Here is an 18,800-nt window from a genome sequence, read left to right on the forward strand (position 1 = left end):
CCAAGTTCGTGCCCTTGCCATCTGATTTCCCCAAGTGTTAGTCTCTCAAATATCCAAAATGAGCAGCCTCAGCGACCAAGCTGCGAAGAAAATTGAGCTCAAAAATCGTGAACTTCAGCTTCAAAAGCGTAAATTGGAGCTTGACCTCGAAAAGCATCAGCTCCAAGTCGAGTGCGACAAAACCGAGCTTGAAAAGCAGAGGTTTAGAATTAAACAGGATGAATATAAACTTAAGGAAAGGATAGACAAGCTGGAAGAGATTGAAACCGAATTCGAGACCAATGGACCCGATATAATCAGGCTGACGATATCCAAGAAGGTCAGACGTGCTATGGCAGGCACAAAAGAGAGCCAACTTAAATGTGATGATGACATGAATGCCCTCCAGCGATTTCGATATGAACGGTACGTCTACGAACAGGACCTCAACGAGAAAGATGATCGCTTAGCCGATTTACTCGACACAGAGACCCGGTTGCGAGAGCTCGCTCAGCGGGAACAATGCCTGATGGAACAACTTGAGCAAGATCCAGCGAGATTCCAACAAGAGATCATTGACGGGCAGAAGGAATATATTCTAACTGAACGGGAGTGGTGGATTATCCGGAATTCCTTCTCTAATGGAGCTTTAGAGCGAGGTTTTGAGTACTGGCGCAGCCATCCTAGATGGTATTTGCATCGCGTTCTTCGGGAGGACTGTGCGGGGAGAGGAGGTTGCTGTGGCCGTGATTGTGGATGTTGCGTTGATCGCAAACTTGGCTCCCATCGTAAGCTCGCAGTTGGGCACTGCACTATTGAATGTGGTTGCTGTCAGAAGGCTCGGGGATTTGAGCTTTCTGAAGATGAAAAGAGATATCTCTCGATACGATACGCGGTCTCGCAGGATGGTACATCTAAGAAGAACTTCGAACTGAAGGATCTCCAACTGAAGAACCTCGAACTTCAACGAATCCATTCTCAAGAACTAATGAAGGACCGTACGATCCGATATGAGTTTCCTGAGGGCGGAGTTGTCGAATACGAACGCTACATAAACCAAGACGATGGTATCCCCGAGGATGAAGCCGAGTTCACTGACAATGAGTGCCCTGTGGAGGAGGATCCGTACTATCATCGGATCTGCCAAGCTTCGATCTGGGGATTGGTAGAAGGCAACTTCGATAAACCGTATGACCTGATCGACACCCATGACTTGATCGAAGAACCGAGATACAAACAAGCCTGTGAGTCAACATGGGGGCTTGGCGGTAGTAACAAAGAGTCATTCAGCCTGGTTAGTCACGAGGACAATAATTCAATGATGACAGAAACGGATTGGTAGTTATCAAACAGCAGCTCTAACTACATGGCTAGGTTCGTCTTTTGGGGGTATTGGTGAGGCTATTTGCTAACATGGCTGGGCATAATGTGGAGGTTACTTGCTAGTTAGTTTTGAAGAACCACTTTGCTCATAAATACCTTTTCACTGCCTTTAGTACAAGTATACTAGGTGATGTGGTATATAAAGTAGCTGTCTCCCTGTATAGAGGACTAAATAACGAGATATCCTTACTCCGTGCAAAGCTACTGGATATCATGGGGAGACGAGAATGAAAAATGTATATATATATATATATTTTTGGGCGCTATGTAATGACAGAAATTCGGGCAGTCAACTCTGCAAAGATACTTTCGAAATTGCGACACATGCCTGAGTATTGAAGTCCATTAGACTGGCTTCTCACCCAGAAGGGCAAAGCTCCCCTCTTTGTCAACCTTAGCGTAGCAATGACCATCGTGTCCAGCCTGTCTGCTAGTCTCAACAGCCTTTCTAGCACGAGGGCGCATCTGCTTCTCATAAGCCCTGACAGCATCACTGATAGACATGTGGCCATCAGCAGCCAACTTGATAGTATCCGCGAGCTGACAGGCGTCCACAATGGCATGATTGACTCCCTCGCCGCGATCTGCTCAAGTTAGTTCGATCCGTGTCCTCACAAACGAATAGACAATAAACTTACAGATCACCATACAATGGGCCGCATCACCGATCAAAGTACAGGTACCGTCCCAGTTGTCCCACTCAACGGAGGGCCAGTCAACCAAGTTGACCTTGGTAATGACGGTGTCCTCGGGCAGTGCCTCTACCATATCCCGCATACGAGGGAAGAATGGTCTGCCTTTCTGTTTGAACACATCAAGCAAGGGCTGCTTCAACAGCTCCTCATCCGCATCGGATGCAATCCATGAGACGTACACTTGGGCACGGTAGGGTTGTCCGGGGACTGTTGGAGTGTCCAACAAAGACCAGAAGACAAAAGTATTTGTTTCTGGGTGCGTACCCATGAAATAGAGTGGATCGACGTGGTCTTTGAAGTAGTTGACTTGTTCCTCACTCATAGCCAGGGCACAGCCAACAGCATTGATGGGAAGGCGATGTAGCTCGTGGGTTGTTGGCGCAAGGAACTTGCGAACAATCGAGGTGGGGCCATCTGCACCCACCAGGGCATCTCCTACAACATTCGAGCCGTCTGTAAACTCAGCTCGGACACCTCCGTCGACCTTCACAATGTTGACTAGACGTTTGCCCCACTATAGTGCAAGTTAGCTGTATGTAATAGTTGAAGATAAACACAACAAGAGGAAATATTGACCAACCTTGATATCCAGACCCTCCATAAGAGCCTTCCGGATTCCATCCCGTCTCAGCCTAAGTCTCTTGCTCTTGGGCACAGACTGCTCAACATTTCCGGTCGCACCGTTAATCCACGGAACACCGCGGACTTCATTACGACCGATAGCAGGATTTACCTGGGCCTCACAAACGCCATCATAGATCTCCGGCAGGATATGAGCTTCCCAGGTAGTCAGGGTTGAGTGAATAGAAACGCCCCATCCCTGGTTGCGCACTTCCGCGGACTCGTCGCGCTCAAAAACCGTACAAGGAACTCCGTGACGACGCAGGGCCTGGGCCAGCGTCAAACCAGCAATGCCTGCTCCGATATACACTTTGTCAGAACGCGATTCCAGTTGATCTTGTTTGATTGGTAGCATACGATGAGGATACCCCCGTTGGGTTCTTTTGTTGCAGTATTGAAAGCCATGGTGTCTCGGCAGCTATCTGAAGGATAGTGAATTGTAGGTTTTTGTCGGGTGCTGTGGTGGGCTTTATATGTGCTTTTCTTCAACTGTGCGCCATTTTTTGTCCTACTAAATAGAGACGCGGCATCATCGGACCACCTAGAATGAAAATATGAAACTGTTGAACAAGCTAGGCGATGTTTTAGCATATATACTGGCTGGTGGACCGACCCACCTCGAGCATAGATCTTCCTGCACGTTTTCCTAATTGGGATATTTGCAGACACTGGGCCCTGGCGTCATCAAATCTCTCGGAGGCCCGACTGGGTCTCAATGCCGCTTACCAAGCGACAACCCAAGTGCCCAAGTGGGAGGGTTGCGTCTATATACCCATTTTGTGCCTCCGAAACGGCTCTTCACTGCAACTAACGCACTAGCATGCCCAATAGCTTTAGACCACGTATCATCCTGCAACTCGAGGCCCTAATATCCCCTCACGTTTGGCAAATACAATACTCTTGGTGTAGCGTACTCAGTAGTGGGTTCGTGATATCATACAGTACATATTGCTATTTCAGATAGCCGTCTTACCTAGATAGTAAATATAATAAATTACAATTTGATATCGTGGCCTATTGGCTCACAATCAATAAAATAAAATCATGGTTATAAAGATATCAAGTTGTAATTTATTGTATTTACTATTATATATTCCGGACTACGTAGCTCGCCCGGGAATACGTTATAGTTAAGCCCAATACGGAGTACTTATTCTAAAATACACACTCGTTTAACCTATTGCTTTGTACCAGTAAGCGTTCGGTATTAGTTTAGCCCTCTATTATATATATAATTGAGTATTTTGATTTATATCAGTCTAAAATAAGACAGAATTCAGCCCTGGGGGTATTCGACTTTTGGGTGAACTAAAATACTGCCTGGCAATATTAACCAGTAATAATTAAGTCCCGGGTGGCATACTTAGTCGCCCGTAGTCTGACCAATCAATTGCTAGCGGTAGATTACCGTTTTAATGCTCCGGACAAAGATCAAAATCCAAAAATAATACCAAACTTTTTCCATGTAGCATCATTAGGGCGCCTAAGGAACTCATTCATTTTGCCCCGTTCCGCTTATATTGTCGCCTCGTCCTAGCGCACTATATCAAATGAAGGTGGCACATTATGGCGTTGGGATTGTCTGAACAACTCAAAGGCAAGTAAAACCATGTCCTTTTTGGCCAGAAGCATAGCGAAAGGACTCGGTGGAGTGCCTTTCACGTATAGAGCAGCGCTGCGAACTTCGTCCTCAGTGAACCAGCAATGCTCGAGATACTCATCACTGATTTCGACGGAGCTTTGGCCGACCGGCTGGTGTATCTCGCTGGACCAGACTCGTTGCGCCATTGTCTTTTCGTTGTCGATTATGATGAATCCGAGCGTGCGTATAAGGACTATATCGCCGGTTCTTCTATCTTCGTGATAGAAAGAACACGTGATAGCATCTTTAGCAAATCTTTCAGGTCAGATTTGCGTCTCCTCCCCGCTTTCTCGGGCCGCAGAATGGATGATAGCCAGGTCCTCTTTGTCTGGAGTTCCTCCTCCTGGCTCCTAGGTATTACTATATAAGCTATTTTTGCCGTTTTGCTCGATCAATAAAACTCTTGGCTCGGATAGGCTACCGGGGTGGTAGGAAAATTTGAGAGCTATAGCTGTGAAGCGTTGAATGCTGGGGTGAAGTTCTTTCAGACTGTCGAGAGGAATATTGACAGTGGCCCTATCGATCCGCTCAGGGATGGACTGGTAACCCAAAGGGGGACTAATGTTGCTTATTGCAGTCGATATAGCTGAGTATAGGGAAAAAAATATTTTAGAAATAGAAGGAGGTTATGCCACTTATATATTGCCACTTATGTCTCTTCTAACCCACAGTCTAATAGATATATGATATTAGGCACCATTAACCCTAAAACTTGACTGGTCCATCTCTCGTACAAAATCATCAGCTAGTTTTTCTAACAAAATTGGAATTCACTACTTCCTTTTTTCATGTAAAGCCGGAACTATCCCGCACATTCTAGTCTCCTATATACCCACTATTCACAGCGGACCACTTCACGATGTCCATCATGATATATCATCTAGAAGAGCATCCCTGAGTTATTAACATATTATAGTGGTATATTATGCTACAAAAGTGCCGGGGGAAATCGCCTTAGTCAATAGCTGATATCAGAGGCTTAGATATCAAGAAGCTATTCAAAATTAAAACGCCTAAGAATAAAGTGAAATCAGAAGATAATATACTAGAAGCTTAGTAAACTAACTAAGACTAAGCACCACGTTCAACGATGATCTTCTTCCTATTGTGTGATTGACTATTTAGAAATCGGTGTATCTCGCTCCCTATCAATAATCCTGCCGTTGACAAGTCGAACGTTTGGAGGCATATAAGGGAGTATAATGATATTGCTATCTGTGTTACCGTCTGATTGTATATAGTCCGTTTCAGATCTATTTTCTGAAAGGTTGCAGAGTGAGAAGGTATTATCAAAAGTTTCGCGTTATAGAGGAAAAACTCACTATAACAGTCTCTAATTAGACTAATTTGCGACGCTTCTCCCTTCTCTGTTTGCTTTGGATTGCAAACTGGTAGCGGCCTTTTAAGGCTAGATATAGATTTGGTATTTTCCGGCTTATATATCGCAGGTTCAGTCAATCTATAGAGGTTGGCAGTATTTGGGATCGTTTGCTTTAGGTCCTCGTCTATTTTCTTCTCGATTTTGGGTCCCCAAAATGCCTGCATACAGTTTGGTAGAAGCAATCGAAGCGAGATAGAAGACAAGCACTCTATGGGGCCAATTTGTCAAACAGATTCAAATTATACAGATGAGTATATGGTAACAGCATCAATGGAAAGGTTTTGAGCTTAAGCTGGTGCTTCTTTATCAACCCAGGAGGCTATAAAGGGACATATTTCTACTGTCCAAGGTGGCCATCAACTGCGCCTGGTCATTACCAAAGATCTAGCTATGGTGAGTACCCGCCCCTCTCCCTAGTGACGATGGTATGCTCACATCAGAGGCCCACCTCGATTCCTACCTAAATCCTCTATGGGCCTGCAAAAATTGCTTTGGGGGCAATGCTCTCCTTGAGAATTGCATCTCTATCACCCTTGAAACGGTGGCCCTCGGAAAACCTCAGCCAAGATACTGAAATGTTGCTAGATATCTGCAACACTCTGAAACGCAGGAGATCCCAGGAACCCTATCTCGAAAATGACTTACACGTCCACGTAGGAAATATATTACCCGATCTCAGTTATGGTACTGTTTTAATTCTTGCGCTGATGACTTGGCATTTTGATGCTTCATCTTCTAAAGCATCGCAGGACTTGATTATTTTCGCTGTAAATCCGGATTTGCTCCGGTTCTCTTCTGTCTTGATCTCGCCCAGGATGACAGGGTTCCCCACTTACTTGATATTTGGCCTGCCCCAACTCGAACCAGATTGATGGCAAGTCTCTATCGGTCGTTTTTCATATAAAGACGGACATTCCTTCCAATTCGCTTTGTTCCATTCTCTCCCATCCCAGGCTAGTTGCCCATTGCAAATTTCATCGAGAGCATACTGATCATCCCCGCTTGTTGTCGGCTTCACGGCTCCACATTACGAGAAGGTATCTAATGTTCTGCTCAATATCACCCAAGCACACCTGGATTTGCCGCTATCGTGGCAGCTAACACCAATAATAAAATAGTGAGACTTCCAATATAATAGCAGTTGCAGTCGAGAATGCCTTCTTAGATACCCTCTCCTTCAATGCAATCCGGACCTTCGAAGAACAGGAAAAGGAGGTGGACAAGGCGACCTTAATTACGATCGCGGATATATTTGTCCGGCATAGTATATATAAGAAGCTAGGAGCCGGGCTCCTCTATCGCCACGATATACTCTAAGACGGAACTGTGATATTCCACGAGGTTCGATCCCGAGCATCTAATATCTGTATCCTAAAAGCTCTCTCGAGTATCGACATAGACAAGATCGCGCCGAACTCGTGGTTCCTTAACCAAAACGGACTATTCCAGATATTTAGGTACAATACCAGCGGCGAGGTAACTCGTATCGACGCAGCTTTTGCCTCGGACCTTACCGGGTTTCTGAAAGCTTATAGCCTAGAGAAACGGCCGGTTAGTAACTACCTAGGTAAAAAATCGGGGTGCATGGATAGGGACCTCGGCATACCTACAAAAAGCCCCCGGGGCCTGTATTTTGAATTAGTTAGCAATGTCCGCACAAATTGGTAAAACGCGGATTTTATGATGTTTTATTAGTTAGAGGTACATAAATTGATTTATCTTACCATACCTTGCTTTGCCTCACATTTTCTGTCAATAAGAGTAAGTAAATTGACGTAGTAGTAAAAGGAAATTAGTATCTTGGCATCTCGGTCTTTTCCGTTCCTCTCTCCTTCCACTTAACCGCGCAACCACACATCTCGCCTGCGAAAAGGGATGAGCTCCGTGATATACTTTACAGTCACCGGACTGGTGCCCATGTGGCTAATTTGAAATTCAGGATCATGTTGCCTGGTAGGGGGAATAGGGGCACGTTCACAGTTTGCGAGCTGTTAAGCGAACCGTGGGCGTTTTGACCCCGTGGCGTTTTAATGGCTGAGGATAATTTCAATCGGTGATTGTCTGCTATCTGGTATCGGACTGAATTCCTCGATGTACAGCGAGTGTTGTGGCCAAAAGCAAAGCCGGGCATCCAAGATGCAAATTGTCTCGAACACTAATCACGAATATCCGAAGCAAAGATTTATATGTACAAAGTATATATAAATTATGAAAATAGGCTTACAGCAAGAATCACTTGAGTCCACCTTAGTCCACTCTAAGACCATTTAGTTTCCGATCATTGGTTCATTCCCAATGGGGCTGTAGAGCAACTCTCCGCAGTTCTCCGCAATCGAGTATTTATATTCTCGTGAGCCCCTATTTCCACCTTTGAACTGACAAACTCTTCCAACTTCTAGTCATTCTTTTGTATATTTTTGTTTTAAATCACTTTCTTTGCATCATCAGTCACTCCTTAAAACTTTTCGATTGAGCAAAAGAAAATGATAAAGATGATGCGCTCCGTGATCCCGCTGATCGTCTCGCTCGCTTCGCTTGTCGCTGCTATTGAAATCACTAGCCCCGCTACGAACACGACCTACGCAGCCGGGTCCACCGTCAACGTCGAGTGGACTAGCGTTGATACCGATCCTACCAATTTCAGTCTTTATCTCTGGAACTTTGTCTCCTGGCCTCCATCTTATGTTCCGCTGGCGATCGACGTCCCCACGTCAGATCTGTCTTACTCTGTCCAAATCCCCTGCGATACCACCCCTGACTTTGGTTACCAAATCAGCGGTATCAACGGCACCAACGTTTACATCATCTACGGGCAGGGTGATAAGTTCACCGTCCACAGTGCCGACGACAGCACCGCCTGCGTGGACACTCCTTTGCCGACTACTTCCACCTGCCCCAACGCTGCGGCGTCTACCGTTTATGTTACGGTGAGCTCTACTCCCAGCTCCCGTCCTTTCCATCATCCATCCCACGCTCATCATCATTCCCACGTCCATCCTTCTCCATCACCCAGCACTGCCAGCACCTTGACCTCTGGATATACAAAGCCTGGAATCGTGCCTAAGACTATAGGTTGGTGCTCAGACTATTCCCACCCTGTAACCTTGGACAAGGTTCCGGCCCCGACTCCGACTCTTTCGGCGCCCAACGATACAAATGGATCTGATGCTTCGCCGGTCGTCACTACGGCACCGAGCCAGGCCACTGGTTCCCCTCGTATCCGCACATTGACTCTCACTAACACTGTGACCGTGCTGGCTTGCCCGAATGTGTGCACAATTTGATGGAAGTTTCTTTATCCGAGCAACCGGTGACCAGTTCTTTATGCTGATGTATTTTATGTAATATTGAACGAGAAGGAAATTATTCAGGATAGATCGAGATCAATTTCCCCCTTGTACTTTTTGATTGTTTCTCGAATTCTTTTCTGTTGTTTTTTTGTTTTTTTGGTGATGCTAGGTGTAATTTAGCCAAACATGGAGGCACGCTCACGCGTTCTGGGATATTTTCGTGTTTGCACTGGTCTCCCTATGATGATGATCAACATGAAGACTGTTTGTTGTTCGGCATACACACAGCTCCACCCAATATGTGGATCACCCTCTCGCCGATCTTGGATCAATAGGGTTAGCTGGACTTGTTGCAGAGCGATCAAAGAACATTCGCCATCAAGTTGCTCGTATAGGTGACGGTTGACCTGAGAGAGACGAGAAATACCAAACTCATCTAGGAACCCACTTATCGATAGAAGCACAATAGACGAAAAGATCTAGTGATTGGGTCCGAGCCTAGTAAGCTCCAGATCCAGTTCCGCGACCTGCTTTCGTGATGTGTGCAACGATGCATATAATATGTCGAATGTACATTTATATTAAAAGAGTTCCTCGTAGTAATGATTGTATGCTTTGCTAGCATCATTCATAACCATGGAGACTTCTTACCTTATCTTTCAAGTGCATTGTGAGGGCCAAGTGGTCTTTTGGGATGGACTTAGCGTGAACTGAGTGCACAATAGAGTAATCAAACACACTCCCGAGGTCAGTGGGCCTCACAAACTGTCACGTGACCACCCTGAGCTTGAGCCCGGACTGAGATTTACCGAGTCGGACTCTGAGCTCATAAGAGCGGCCAAGATCCATAGGAAAGCCCCACAGAGGAAAAACACTAGAGTTAGCTAGCTGGGTACTAGTAGGTATGTAGGCAGACTCAGTGACAAAGTGGATCTCGATCAAATCGGAGCTCAAAACGCGTTCACATGTCACCTTTTACCCATTTTCTTATAAACACTACATCCATTGTACACCAAAGACTCACCTGCCAAAAATAATTCAAACCACTCAAATCACCCAGCAATCTACAAAGATGCACGAAATCCCAAACTACCCACAAAACTTGCTGGACAGAGTCAAAGCGGCCAAGCACGGTCCCTCACTCGATTCCAACGCCAAATACGTCTTCCATGTCATCCACAGGAACGACGACGAGGATATGCAAGCATTTGAGGAGGTAGACTCTGAGGATGAGGAGATGGATGCCGAGGATGATGACACCGAAAGGCAATCAACATTCGACACGCTTGAGGAGGCCAACAATGCCGCTTTGGCCCTTTTCAGAAGCATGTACATGGATTTCTTTGATCAGGAAAATGATATGTCCAACTGGTATGAGGAGGGAACCAGCGAAGAGCAACTGAATGAGGTGGTATGGAAGGTCAATGCCGACGGGGAGGTTTCGTTGAAAGCCCACGAAACCGAGGATGAGATTATATACGAGATTTATGTTTCTGCATCAAAAGTTTAGGACTTCCGAGAGATAAAACAAAAGGAATAGCAGGAGAGGAAAAGCAAAAGTAAATCCTGTTCTCATTGAAATTGTGGTTTCGTTCAAAGTCTCTTCTAAGTATGGGAAATGTCATGCTGAGAATCCAAGTTGCGAAACATGCAACATAACACACCGAACCCGATCCCCCTCATGGTTTACTAGAAGTATCAGTGAGGTTAGAAGTAGATATTTGAATAGAACAAGGCTAACTCACGGCGCGCGGGGCTTCGTCACTCTGCCCGGGGTGACAGTGAGCCCAAGGAATTCATGCGGCTTTCTCTTCTAATGATTATCAGTATGCCGCAATTTGTCCGAGGATGATTGTCTCACCATATGGTCACGTTTGATATGGGCACGGAGCTTCACCACTTGAGGGTCGGTTGTATCGAGATTATCGAATTTTGGGCAGTAGGGACACTTGTAAGCACAGGGAGGAATTGTCTAAGATCAACGGGGATTAGCATCGGATTGCGATGTAATATTTAGGCATTTATACGCACGATGGTTGCATGCTCCATAGGCCATTGGCTTGCCTGATGGTTATCACACGCGCAGAGCTTCTTGTTCTCCTGACTGACAAAATCGGTTAGTCGTACTCAAAAGCCTGATTCAAATTGATGCTTACATCCATTTGGTTGGCGGCACGTCCCTGTTTGACTTCCAATAGTGACCATGCATCCCGTAGTAAGTATCCTCGATATTTTCTTCAGTCGGATGGGGCTCTGGTGTATCGTTGGTCATGGTGGCGGTGGTTGGGTAGATGTGGTTCTGAGGGGAATCTTTGAGCGAGGTGATATCGACGAGAAAGGATAAAGTGCTCCAGCTGAGGATGGCTTACCAGAAGACTTGGAAAGATCAGGTGGGGGATAGCAAAGCTGAAACAAAACGGAAGGAACCGAAAGAGGAAAGTGAAATCGACACAAACAAAATCCTCCATCTGATATGGATCAGCATGTGTCCAGGTGGCTTAGCCTGTATATTTCCACGAGAAGGAAGAGGATAGGAGCCTTTTATAAGACATATCATAACAGGAAGGAAATCATCATTGTAAATTCACAAGGTTCTCGCCCAAGTATTCACAAAACATACTTGAACAGCGGCGACTTGTCTCCCATATCGAACAACTGATCTTCAGTGTAGTTAACTCTGGCATCGTCTGCAAGCCTTTCCTTCTTTGCATTACCAATCTTGTAAGTCCATTCAAGGAACAAAGCAACAAAGAATCCAACCCCACCAAGTGCCAGACTAAGGCCAAATCCAGTTGGGTACTTGGGACTCTCCGTCTCAATATACATGAAGCTGCCCAGTATACCACCAATATTTCCGACACAGTTCACGAGCGCGATCCCCATAGCTCGTCGGGACGCTGGAGCAATGTTGTTTGCATTCCATGATGCAGCTCCGGGCTGGATGGGGTAGATACCTATGACAGACAAGACGACTGCAAAGTAGGCCACTCCTTTCTTTTCCTCGAGGGCTCCATTCAGGGACATTATGATCGAATAAGCCACCACAACAATTAGCATGGGGATGCAGACAAATGGCATTCGCCAATAGAAGCGATCAGAGAACCGTGCAAATATGATAGCAGATATCGCGCCGGCAACATAGGGAGGAGCAGATGTGAGTTGGGCATTTGTAGAGCTGAAGCCCATGGCTTTCGTGATAGTTGGCATGGTGAACTTGGTACCTTAGGGAGAATTGAAGTTAGTCCAGTGTGTTGTACGGAGTTTGAAGGTCTGATACCATAAGACAAGGCCGACTGGCAAAACAAAAGGTACCCTTGCACGTATATTCTCCAGTTAAGGAGGACCACCTTGAGGTCTCTCCACTTGAAGCCTGCCTCCCCCGTACTAGTTCCTCCTTGCTTGATGAACATTGAAAGCTCCAAATAACGAATTTCGTCAGGAGATAACCAGCGTTTGGATAAAGCTGGGGTGTCGATGAGGAGAAAGAAACAGGAAATACCTAGTGCCACACTAGCAAGGCCTTCCAGAATGAAGATCCACCGCCACCCCTCAAGACCACCAATGCCGTCCATCTTGGCAATGGCGGCGGCCAGCAGACCAGAGAAAGCACCGGAGAGTGCACTAGCACAGTAAAAGTATGAGATGCGAAGCGCCAATTCCCTAGGCATGTACCAGTAGGAGCAAAGGTAAATAGCACCAGGGAAGAATCCAGCCCTATAAAGCAAAGTTTTAGCACAAAAAGCAGAAAGTGGTTGATCAGTATCACTGACTCAAAAGCACCAAGTAGAACTCGAGTGGCCATTAGACCAGCAAAGTTTTTAACCAACCCTGTGCATGTCATGACAATACCCCAACTCAAGACAAGAAGGCCGAGATACATCGAAGGGCGCTTGAACTTTTTGAGTAAGATGTTACTAGGAACTTCGAGTAGGACGTAGGGAATGAAGACTATATATAGCACGAACATCAATACATCTCACAAGACACTAGGCTGGCTGAGTGCAGGCTGCTGGAAGCGAACTCACATATAGAAAGGACAGTATTATACTGTAGCCCAGTCATATTGAGATCTTGGACCATGCCTTCGATTTTGGCATTACCGATATTCGCACGATCGATGTGGCACATCAGGTACAGAACTGCGAGCATGGGGATTAAACGCATATCGACCTAGATGAACAAAGCTCAATATAAGTGCATAGGGGTGTCAAGTATGCTCACCTTGTGGAAGACCTTTTTTCGTTTCTCTTCCGGATAGTTGTTATAGAAATCTGCGTCGTCGGGAGTCAAACCGACGACACGAAAGTCTCCAATCTGAGTGACGAGGGAAGGTTTGGGGATGTGCTCAATATGAGAAGCTTGATCAACGATCTCGACATCATCTTTACCGATAGAGCCACGGTTCATATCTGCGGGTTTTGAGTAGTATACGGCCTTCGGATACTTCAAATAAACCAAGCTGGAGGGAATTCCTGTAGATTTAGGGTCTCAGAAGATAAGTACAAGCACATCAACTGAAAGGAAGCCAGGTAGGCTATATAGCGAGGTACGTCATATCGGTTATCTAAATACTAGAATAGCGGAATGGTTTCATTGTTTACCCCAGTCTTGGCCGTCTATGCTCCAATAGCCAAGACATGCGGGGAAGCTTGGCCATTGAAGATGATCAAGTGATTTCCAGAATTAGGCTGAGCGATCTATTGGGGTGACCAATAGTGGTCTCTGCCAAGTTGAGCTTGTTGATAGACATCCAGTCAGAGCCCGACCTACTAGGGAAAGCACAGACAACCACCACGACTAGACATGCGGGATGTATCCTTTCTCCAACAGAACTGTGATGGACCTTTCTCCGATTCTTTATCCGAACCATTCTCCGGGTCATTTTCCGGTACTATCTGTTCCGATCTCATTTTGATATACGGAAAACTGCTATTTCACATGTCTAGTCCGAAAGGATACATTCCAATATCCATCGGATTTTTATGCCTGGAGAACATACGCTAACACGAGACGTTACACTGAGTATCTGGTCTCCTCAAGAGGCATCTCTCAAGCCGCAATCACAAAGATCAACAGCCAGCCGGTGGCATTTCCAAATTTCGTTAGTGGGGAATTTAGTCTTGCACAAGCCGCAGTATAATTGAGATCTTAAATTCGCACGTGGCTTAGACTAATGGCTCGGCAAACTGGCTCGACTAAACCACTTGAAAGGGCATCTAGGAAGATCAAAAGCCTCCTCTTGTACGACAACTCGGCGGCGGTTGACCGTACACGCTGAGGTCTAGGTGGGGCCAGGATATATAACCACTACATACTTTTGGTCTTTCCCTTTTCCCCCTCTTATGCTGTCTGGCTCGATTTCAAGACAAGTTACCGAGTCTGGTGAGTAACTCGCCCGTTAGTCGAGTGACAATATGTAAGTACCCCGCATACCTCTTCTGTGAGTCCTAACAGGCCGGACAACTTCCGCCCGGACAAGAAAAGCGCTGCGCTAGATCTAGGCGGGGTCAGGAAGCAAGCTAAGATGCGCATAGACAAACATTTATGTTCAGGGATATATTGATCCCAAGGGTGATGTTGACTCGCTTAGACAGAGGGCCGAGGCCATAAAGGTACTGTGCGGTACGTTCTCAGACTGGCACATGTTCACTAGCGTGTGGGATGAGAAAAGAAGCTACCTAGGATCCATGTAAATGAGGAAATTTGGGGCGATCTGTGCACATAGTATTCATGCCTAAATGGCCCAAAAGCGTAATCCTCGATATGACCGCGTTAGATTTTGTGAAGGGGCTGTTTCCTTCCCATAGCAATCAATTCTATATAAAAAAACAAAAAAAGTCTGTTCATGACATGCAGCCGTATCAACTTTCAATGATACATATCAATTTGCATACATGTATTATGCACGAAACAAAATATATCACTCAGAACTCGATCCGCCATATCTTTCCAATGGCAACATTTGGCTTCTTCACCACAACATACGATGCCTTCCCGCCATCCTGCTCGTAGAACTCCAACGAGGCTGTAGAGCCGGATTTAGCTCCATCTTCAATGACAGTCACGGTGTCTCTACCCTTCCATTCGGCGGGAGGGTCAACGACCACCACCCGCTCGACAGTCACACCAGACATGGTCTTGAGGTACTCAGCAGTCTTGGGTCCCTTGGTTCCAATGTCCTCCGACGACAACACCGACTCGCGGTAGTTGAAGCGGCGGTGAATGTAGGCGCCACGCTCATAGTCGAATGTCTCGCCATCATCCACGTACAGAGTGCCTTCTGCCTCGCTGTTCTTGTCTAGCGTAATGACCAATGTATACGGATCCCATCGCATGAGACCGGTGCTGCGACGAGGACGGTCCTTGCGGGGAATAATGTGACCACCCTGGATCAGCACAGGCACCTTCTCCTCTGGCGCAGGGACGGTGTGTTTCTTGCCCGCGCCCTGGTAAACGGTGAAGTCAAAGTAGTCATAGTACTTCTCGTCGTCGGAGATATACACGTCCGCACTGTAGGTGTTATCCTGCACAACAGGCTTCACGAGAATACCCGTGGAAGCAAGGTACAGTTGATCATCGATGGCGAAGCCTTGCTCGTCCTCTGGGAACATGTAATACTGAGGTCGCACGATTGGCGTGCCGTTGACTGATGCTTCATGGAAGGCAGTGTACCAAGCAGGCATAAGTTGGTACCTCAGGCGGATTGCCTGAGCGATGTAGGACCGGTGCGGTTCGCTGATCAGATACGGCTCACGACGACGAGTATCAATGTGAGCATGCGCACGGAAGAAGGGATACCAGATACCTGTCTGGTACCACCGGGTCAAGAGGTCCTTATCGGGGTTATGGAAGAATCCTCCGACATCTGCGCCGGCAAAGGGGAAGCCTGCGATACCGTTGTTCAGAACCATGGGGAGAGAAGCTCCCAGGTGGTCCCAGGTGGCCTGGTTGTCTCCAGTCCACATAGCAGACACCCGCTGGGCCCCAGAGTAGTAGGAGCGAGTCAAGATGAATGGCCGGCGCACCTCACCCTTCTTGCGCTCCAGCATTGCTTTGTAGGTGGCGTTCAGAAGGGTAAGACCGTTAAGATTGTGAATATCGCGATGTTCCCAGTTTCCATGGTGCAAGTTATCCTTGGGCATGGTCATGTCCGGCCCGTTGAAAACGGAGGGTTCATTCATGTCATTCCAGATGAAAAGATTTTGAAGAGATCCTTTGAACTTGTCGAATTTGTGCAGGGTGGCCCACCAGGCCTGTGCAGCGGGGTTAAAGCAGTCGACCCAGTTTGAGGAACCTGGCCAGCACCATCCATCATATATCTCGCCATCCTTGTTTAGCACAGCGAGATTTTTGCTTCTAAGCTCCTCGGAAACAAAGTACTTGTCCGAGTTCTTAATGTGAGGATCGATCAAGACCACAAGCTTTCGCTCAGTTTCGTCAAGCTTGTGCTGCATACCCTTGGGATCAGGGAAGGTGAGGGGGTCCCAGGTAAAGTATTTCCGGTCATCGGTATATTCAAGATCAAGCCAAATCACATCGTACGGAATCTGGTACTTGTCAAACTTGGCGTTGACTTCTTTGACATCCTCGTCCGTAACATAGTTCCAACGGCATTGGTGATATCCAATAGCAAACTGCTGGGGCAATTGTGTATATCCCGTCAGTTCACCATATGTTTTACTGATATCATGTGGCGAGGGGCCGAGGAAGACGAAGAGGTCAATCTGACCGGATTCGGACATCCAATGAGTCTGGGTATCTGTCTTGGAGCGGGCACCCAAGGCAAGGGGGTTAGGGGAGGCGGTCGACTTTACAATATCGATCCATGTTTCTGCTGCATTGAGCCAGAAGACACCGACGGTGGAGTTCTTGCGGTGGGCTTGCATCAGCGGGATGGCTCCATACAAGGTCATCGGGCTTTCGAGCTCATACTCGAAGACGTCCGAGTTGTACAGACGGTAAGGGTTCTCATGGTTTCCAGATCCACCTCTGGTCTCCTTGAGCGAGAGCGAATCTGCGTGCTCTGGGATACCGAATACATGACTATAACCGGGGAATGTGACATCAAGAGCAATACTCTCGGGACCACGCGGCTTCGAGTCAGTATTTCCTCCAAACGTCTCCTCCCACCAGGTGCTCTCGTCCTCGCCGGTTTCGCCGTCTTTGCCCTCTACCTTCGGTCGCCAGTGCTCCATGTTCAAGAAGCCTTGGTGGTTCAATTGGACATGGGTCTCTCCGTCTCGCTGAAATTCGACCCCAAATGGAGCGTGGCGAACGATTGCTTGGAATTTATCGCCCGGTCCGTATAAAATGTTGGTGAATCCAGTTTCGCTCTGAGCATTCAACGTGGCCGACTTGCTAACTTCCAAACCACCCACTATCGCCCATTTTTCAGTTTCATCATATCGCTTCTTGTTCGCTTGGCTGCCATGTCGCATTTCAATGTCGCCCTTCAGCCGCTTCTCTTCATCCACCACAATACGGGCGGCTCCCGATTCCAAGAAAGACACCGTGAGAGGTAGCCGGACCTTCTCATTGGCAGTTGTTGTTTTGACAATGACTCCAGTAAGTATTCCATCTTTGAAATGTACGGTGGCAGGGTCGAGCTCGTAGGGTGAGCTCCATGAGGTGCCTTGGGAGGAGGCGTTATCGGCGTAGGCACGGTTTCGTTTGCAGAACCCGGACTGCTCGCAAGTCTTGAAATCCTGGTGTTTGACCGCCACTGTTTATAGCCCGTGAATTAGCTTTCTATAATCTTGCAATTCGGCCGAAGGCAGCCTTACAACTGGGGGCGACAATGCATCCGAGGAGGATTACCAAGGAGAGCAACATTGCCCAACGGGGCACAGGTAGACTCCTGGCCATGGTGAAATAAATAGTATGATCAACCAGAGACCCTCAATCTCCAACAGAATGGCGTTGGTTATCAATGATTGACCTGCATTTAGAGGTGGAGATGCCGTCAACAGAAGCTAGTTAGTTACAAGCTGGCCTGAGCTGGGGTAAGACACCTAAGGCAACAAGGCAGCCACAATAGCTTCTGAACAGCCAATCAGCTTGTTTTGTTTTTAAACCAATCGGTGCCCATGATATGAACATTCTACTCCGTATGGAGTACTGCTCCTACATATACATTATGTACCTACATATGTACGTAGGTAAGTATTATAGGTCAACCATTTAAAGATTAAGGAACTTGATGTGTGATACCAGCTAAGTCTCAGTCTGGATCTCCCCACAACCTCTTCCGGCCTCTATTAACCACTATTCATTCAAATACTTCGAAGAGGTCGGTCCACCCTCGGGTTTACATTTTAGTATCTCCCGTAAGAACTGATAGATCAATGATATCAATAGAAATGTTTCGGGTTTCGGTATTAGATTTCCTCTCCAAGATTTGTATGTACCTAGGTGAACAGGATAGTACCTCCTAACAGTGTAGTGAGCACAATCTCCTCCATCAATCTGCACTGAAAAATCGAATATCCCCAAACTATAAATTGGAAGCCAGTGTGAGAGACTAGGACTAGGATGAAAGTGCAAATTGTTCTGCAGCTGAACTTCAGGGGAAACGATCGGGCACCGGGCTAGATACAAGTTGTTACCCCTGTGTCATTAGAGATCTTGACCGTCAAGGTAGGAATATATGTCCATATTCGTATTGAAACATTTTTTTAGGAATAAATATTGATATCTTTGTAATTGAGTGTTGTGAAGCAAAAGAGTGTATACAACCTTTCAATGGTAAGGTTGACCCCTAATGGCCTTAGAAATATGGCAGCAACACCCCTCCTTGGCCACCAATCATC

At 46.7% G+C, this 18,800-nt stretch overlaps 7 protein-coding genes across 7 annotated transcripts; 3 read left to right on the forward strand and 4 right to left on the reverse strand.

Annotated features, from left to right (window-relative positions):
* Positions 1-58: 58 nt before the first annotated feature.
* On the forward strand, positions 59-1,321 carry N7479_005280 (uncharacterized protein; the record flags this gene model as incomplete). The annotated part of the gene is made up of 1 exon (XM_057252977.1): positions 59-1,321. The coding sequence occupies one exon, from the start codon at positions 59-61 to the stop codon at positions 1,319-1,321; it is 1,263 nt and encodes a 420-aa protein (XP_057106839.1).
* A 386-nt stretch (positions 1,322-1,707) lies between these two features.
* Positions 1,708-3,033, reverse strand: N7479_005281 (FAD-dependent oxidoreductase; the record flags this gene model as incomplete). The annotated part of the gene is made up of 3 exons (XM_057252978.1): positions 1,708-1,946; positions 2,001-2,571; positions 2,638-3,033. 3 exons carry the CDS (start codon positions 3,031-3,033, stop codon positions 1,708-1,710), a joined length of 1,206 nt encoding a protein of 401 aa, XP_057106840.1.
* A 1,178-nt stretch (positions 3,034-4,211) lies between these two features.
* Positions 4,212-4,466, reverse strand: N7479_005282 (uncharacterized protein; the record flags this gene model as incomplete). The annotated part of the gene is made up of 1 exon (XM_057252979.1): positions 4,212-4,466. One exon carries the CDS (start codon positions 4,464-4,466, stop codon positions 4,212-4,214), a length of 255 nt encoding a protein of 84 aa, XP_057106841.1.
* Positions 4,467-8,193: 3,727 nt separating this feature from the next.
* Positions 8,194-8,985, forward strand: N7479_005283 (GPI anchored serine-threonine rich family protein; the record flags this gene model as incomplete). The annotated part of the gene is made up of 1 exon (XM_057252980.1): positions 8,194-8,985. The coding sequence occupies one exon, from the start codon at positions 8,194-8,196 to the stop codon at positions 8,983-8,985; it is 792 nt and encodes a 263-aa protein (XP_057106842.1).
* A 1,078-nt stretch (positions 8,986-10,063) lies between these two features.
* N7479_005284 (uncharacterized protein) lies at positions 10,064-10,501 on the forward strand (the record flags this gene model as incomplete). Its single annotated transcript, XM_057252981.1, has 1 exon — positions 10,064-10,501. One exon carries the CDS (start codon positions 10,064-10,066, stop codon positions 10,499-10,501), a length of 438 nt encoding a protein of 145 aa, XP_057106843.1.
* Positions 10,502-11,598: 1,097 nt separating this feature from the next.
* On the reverse strand, positions 11,599-13,398 carry N7479_005285 (uncharacterized protein; the record flags this gene model as incomplete). Its single annotated transcript, XM_057252982.1, has 5 exons — positions 11,599-12,212; positions 12,269-12,705; positions 12,762-12,939; positions 13,017-13,161; positions 13,213-13,398. 5 exons carry the CDS (start codon positions 13,396-13,398, stop codon positions 11,599-11,601), a joined length of 1,560 nt encoding a protein of 519 aa, XP_057106844.1.
* A 1,517-nt stretch (positions 13,399-14,915) lies between these two features.
* Positions 14,916-17,856, reverse strand: N7479_005286 (glucan 1,3-alpha-glucosidase ROT2; the record flags this gene model as incomplete). The annotated part of the gene is made up of 2 exons (XM_057252983.1): positions 14,916-17,713; positions 17,775-17,856. 2 exons carry the CDS (start codon positions 17,854-17,856, stop codon positions 14,916-14,918), a joined length of 2,880 nt encoding a protein of 959 aa, XP_057106845.1.
* Positions 17,857-18,800: the final 944 nt, after the last annotated feature.

Source organism: Penicillium vulpinum (genome assembly GCF_028829585.1).
Source record: "Penicillium vulpinum strain IBT 29486 chromosome Unknown utg000003l_segment0_segment0, whole genome shotgun sequence".
In the NCBI taxonomy this organism is placed as follows: domain Eukaryota; kingdom Fungi; phylum Ascomycota; class Eurotiomycetes; order Eurotiales; family Aspergillaceae; genus Penicillium; species Penicillium vulpinum.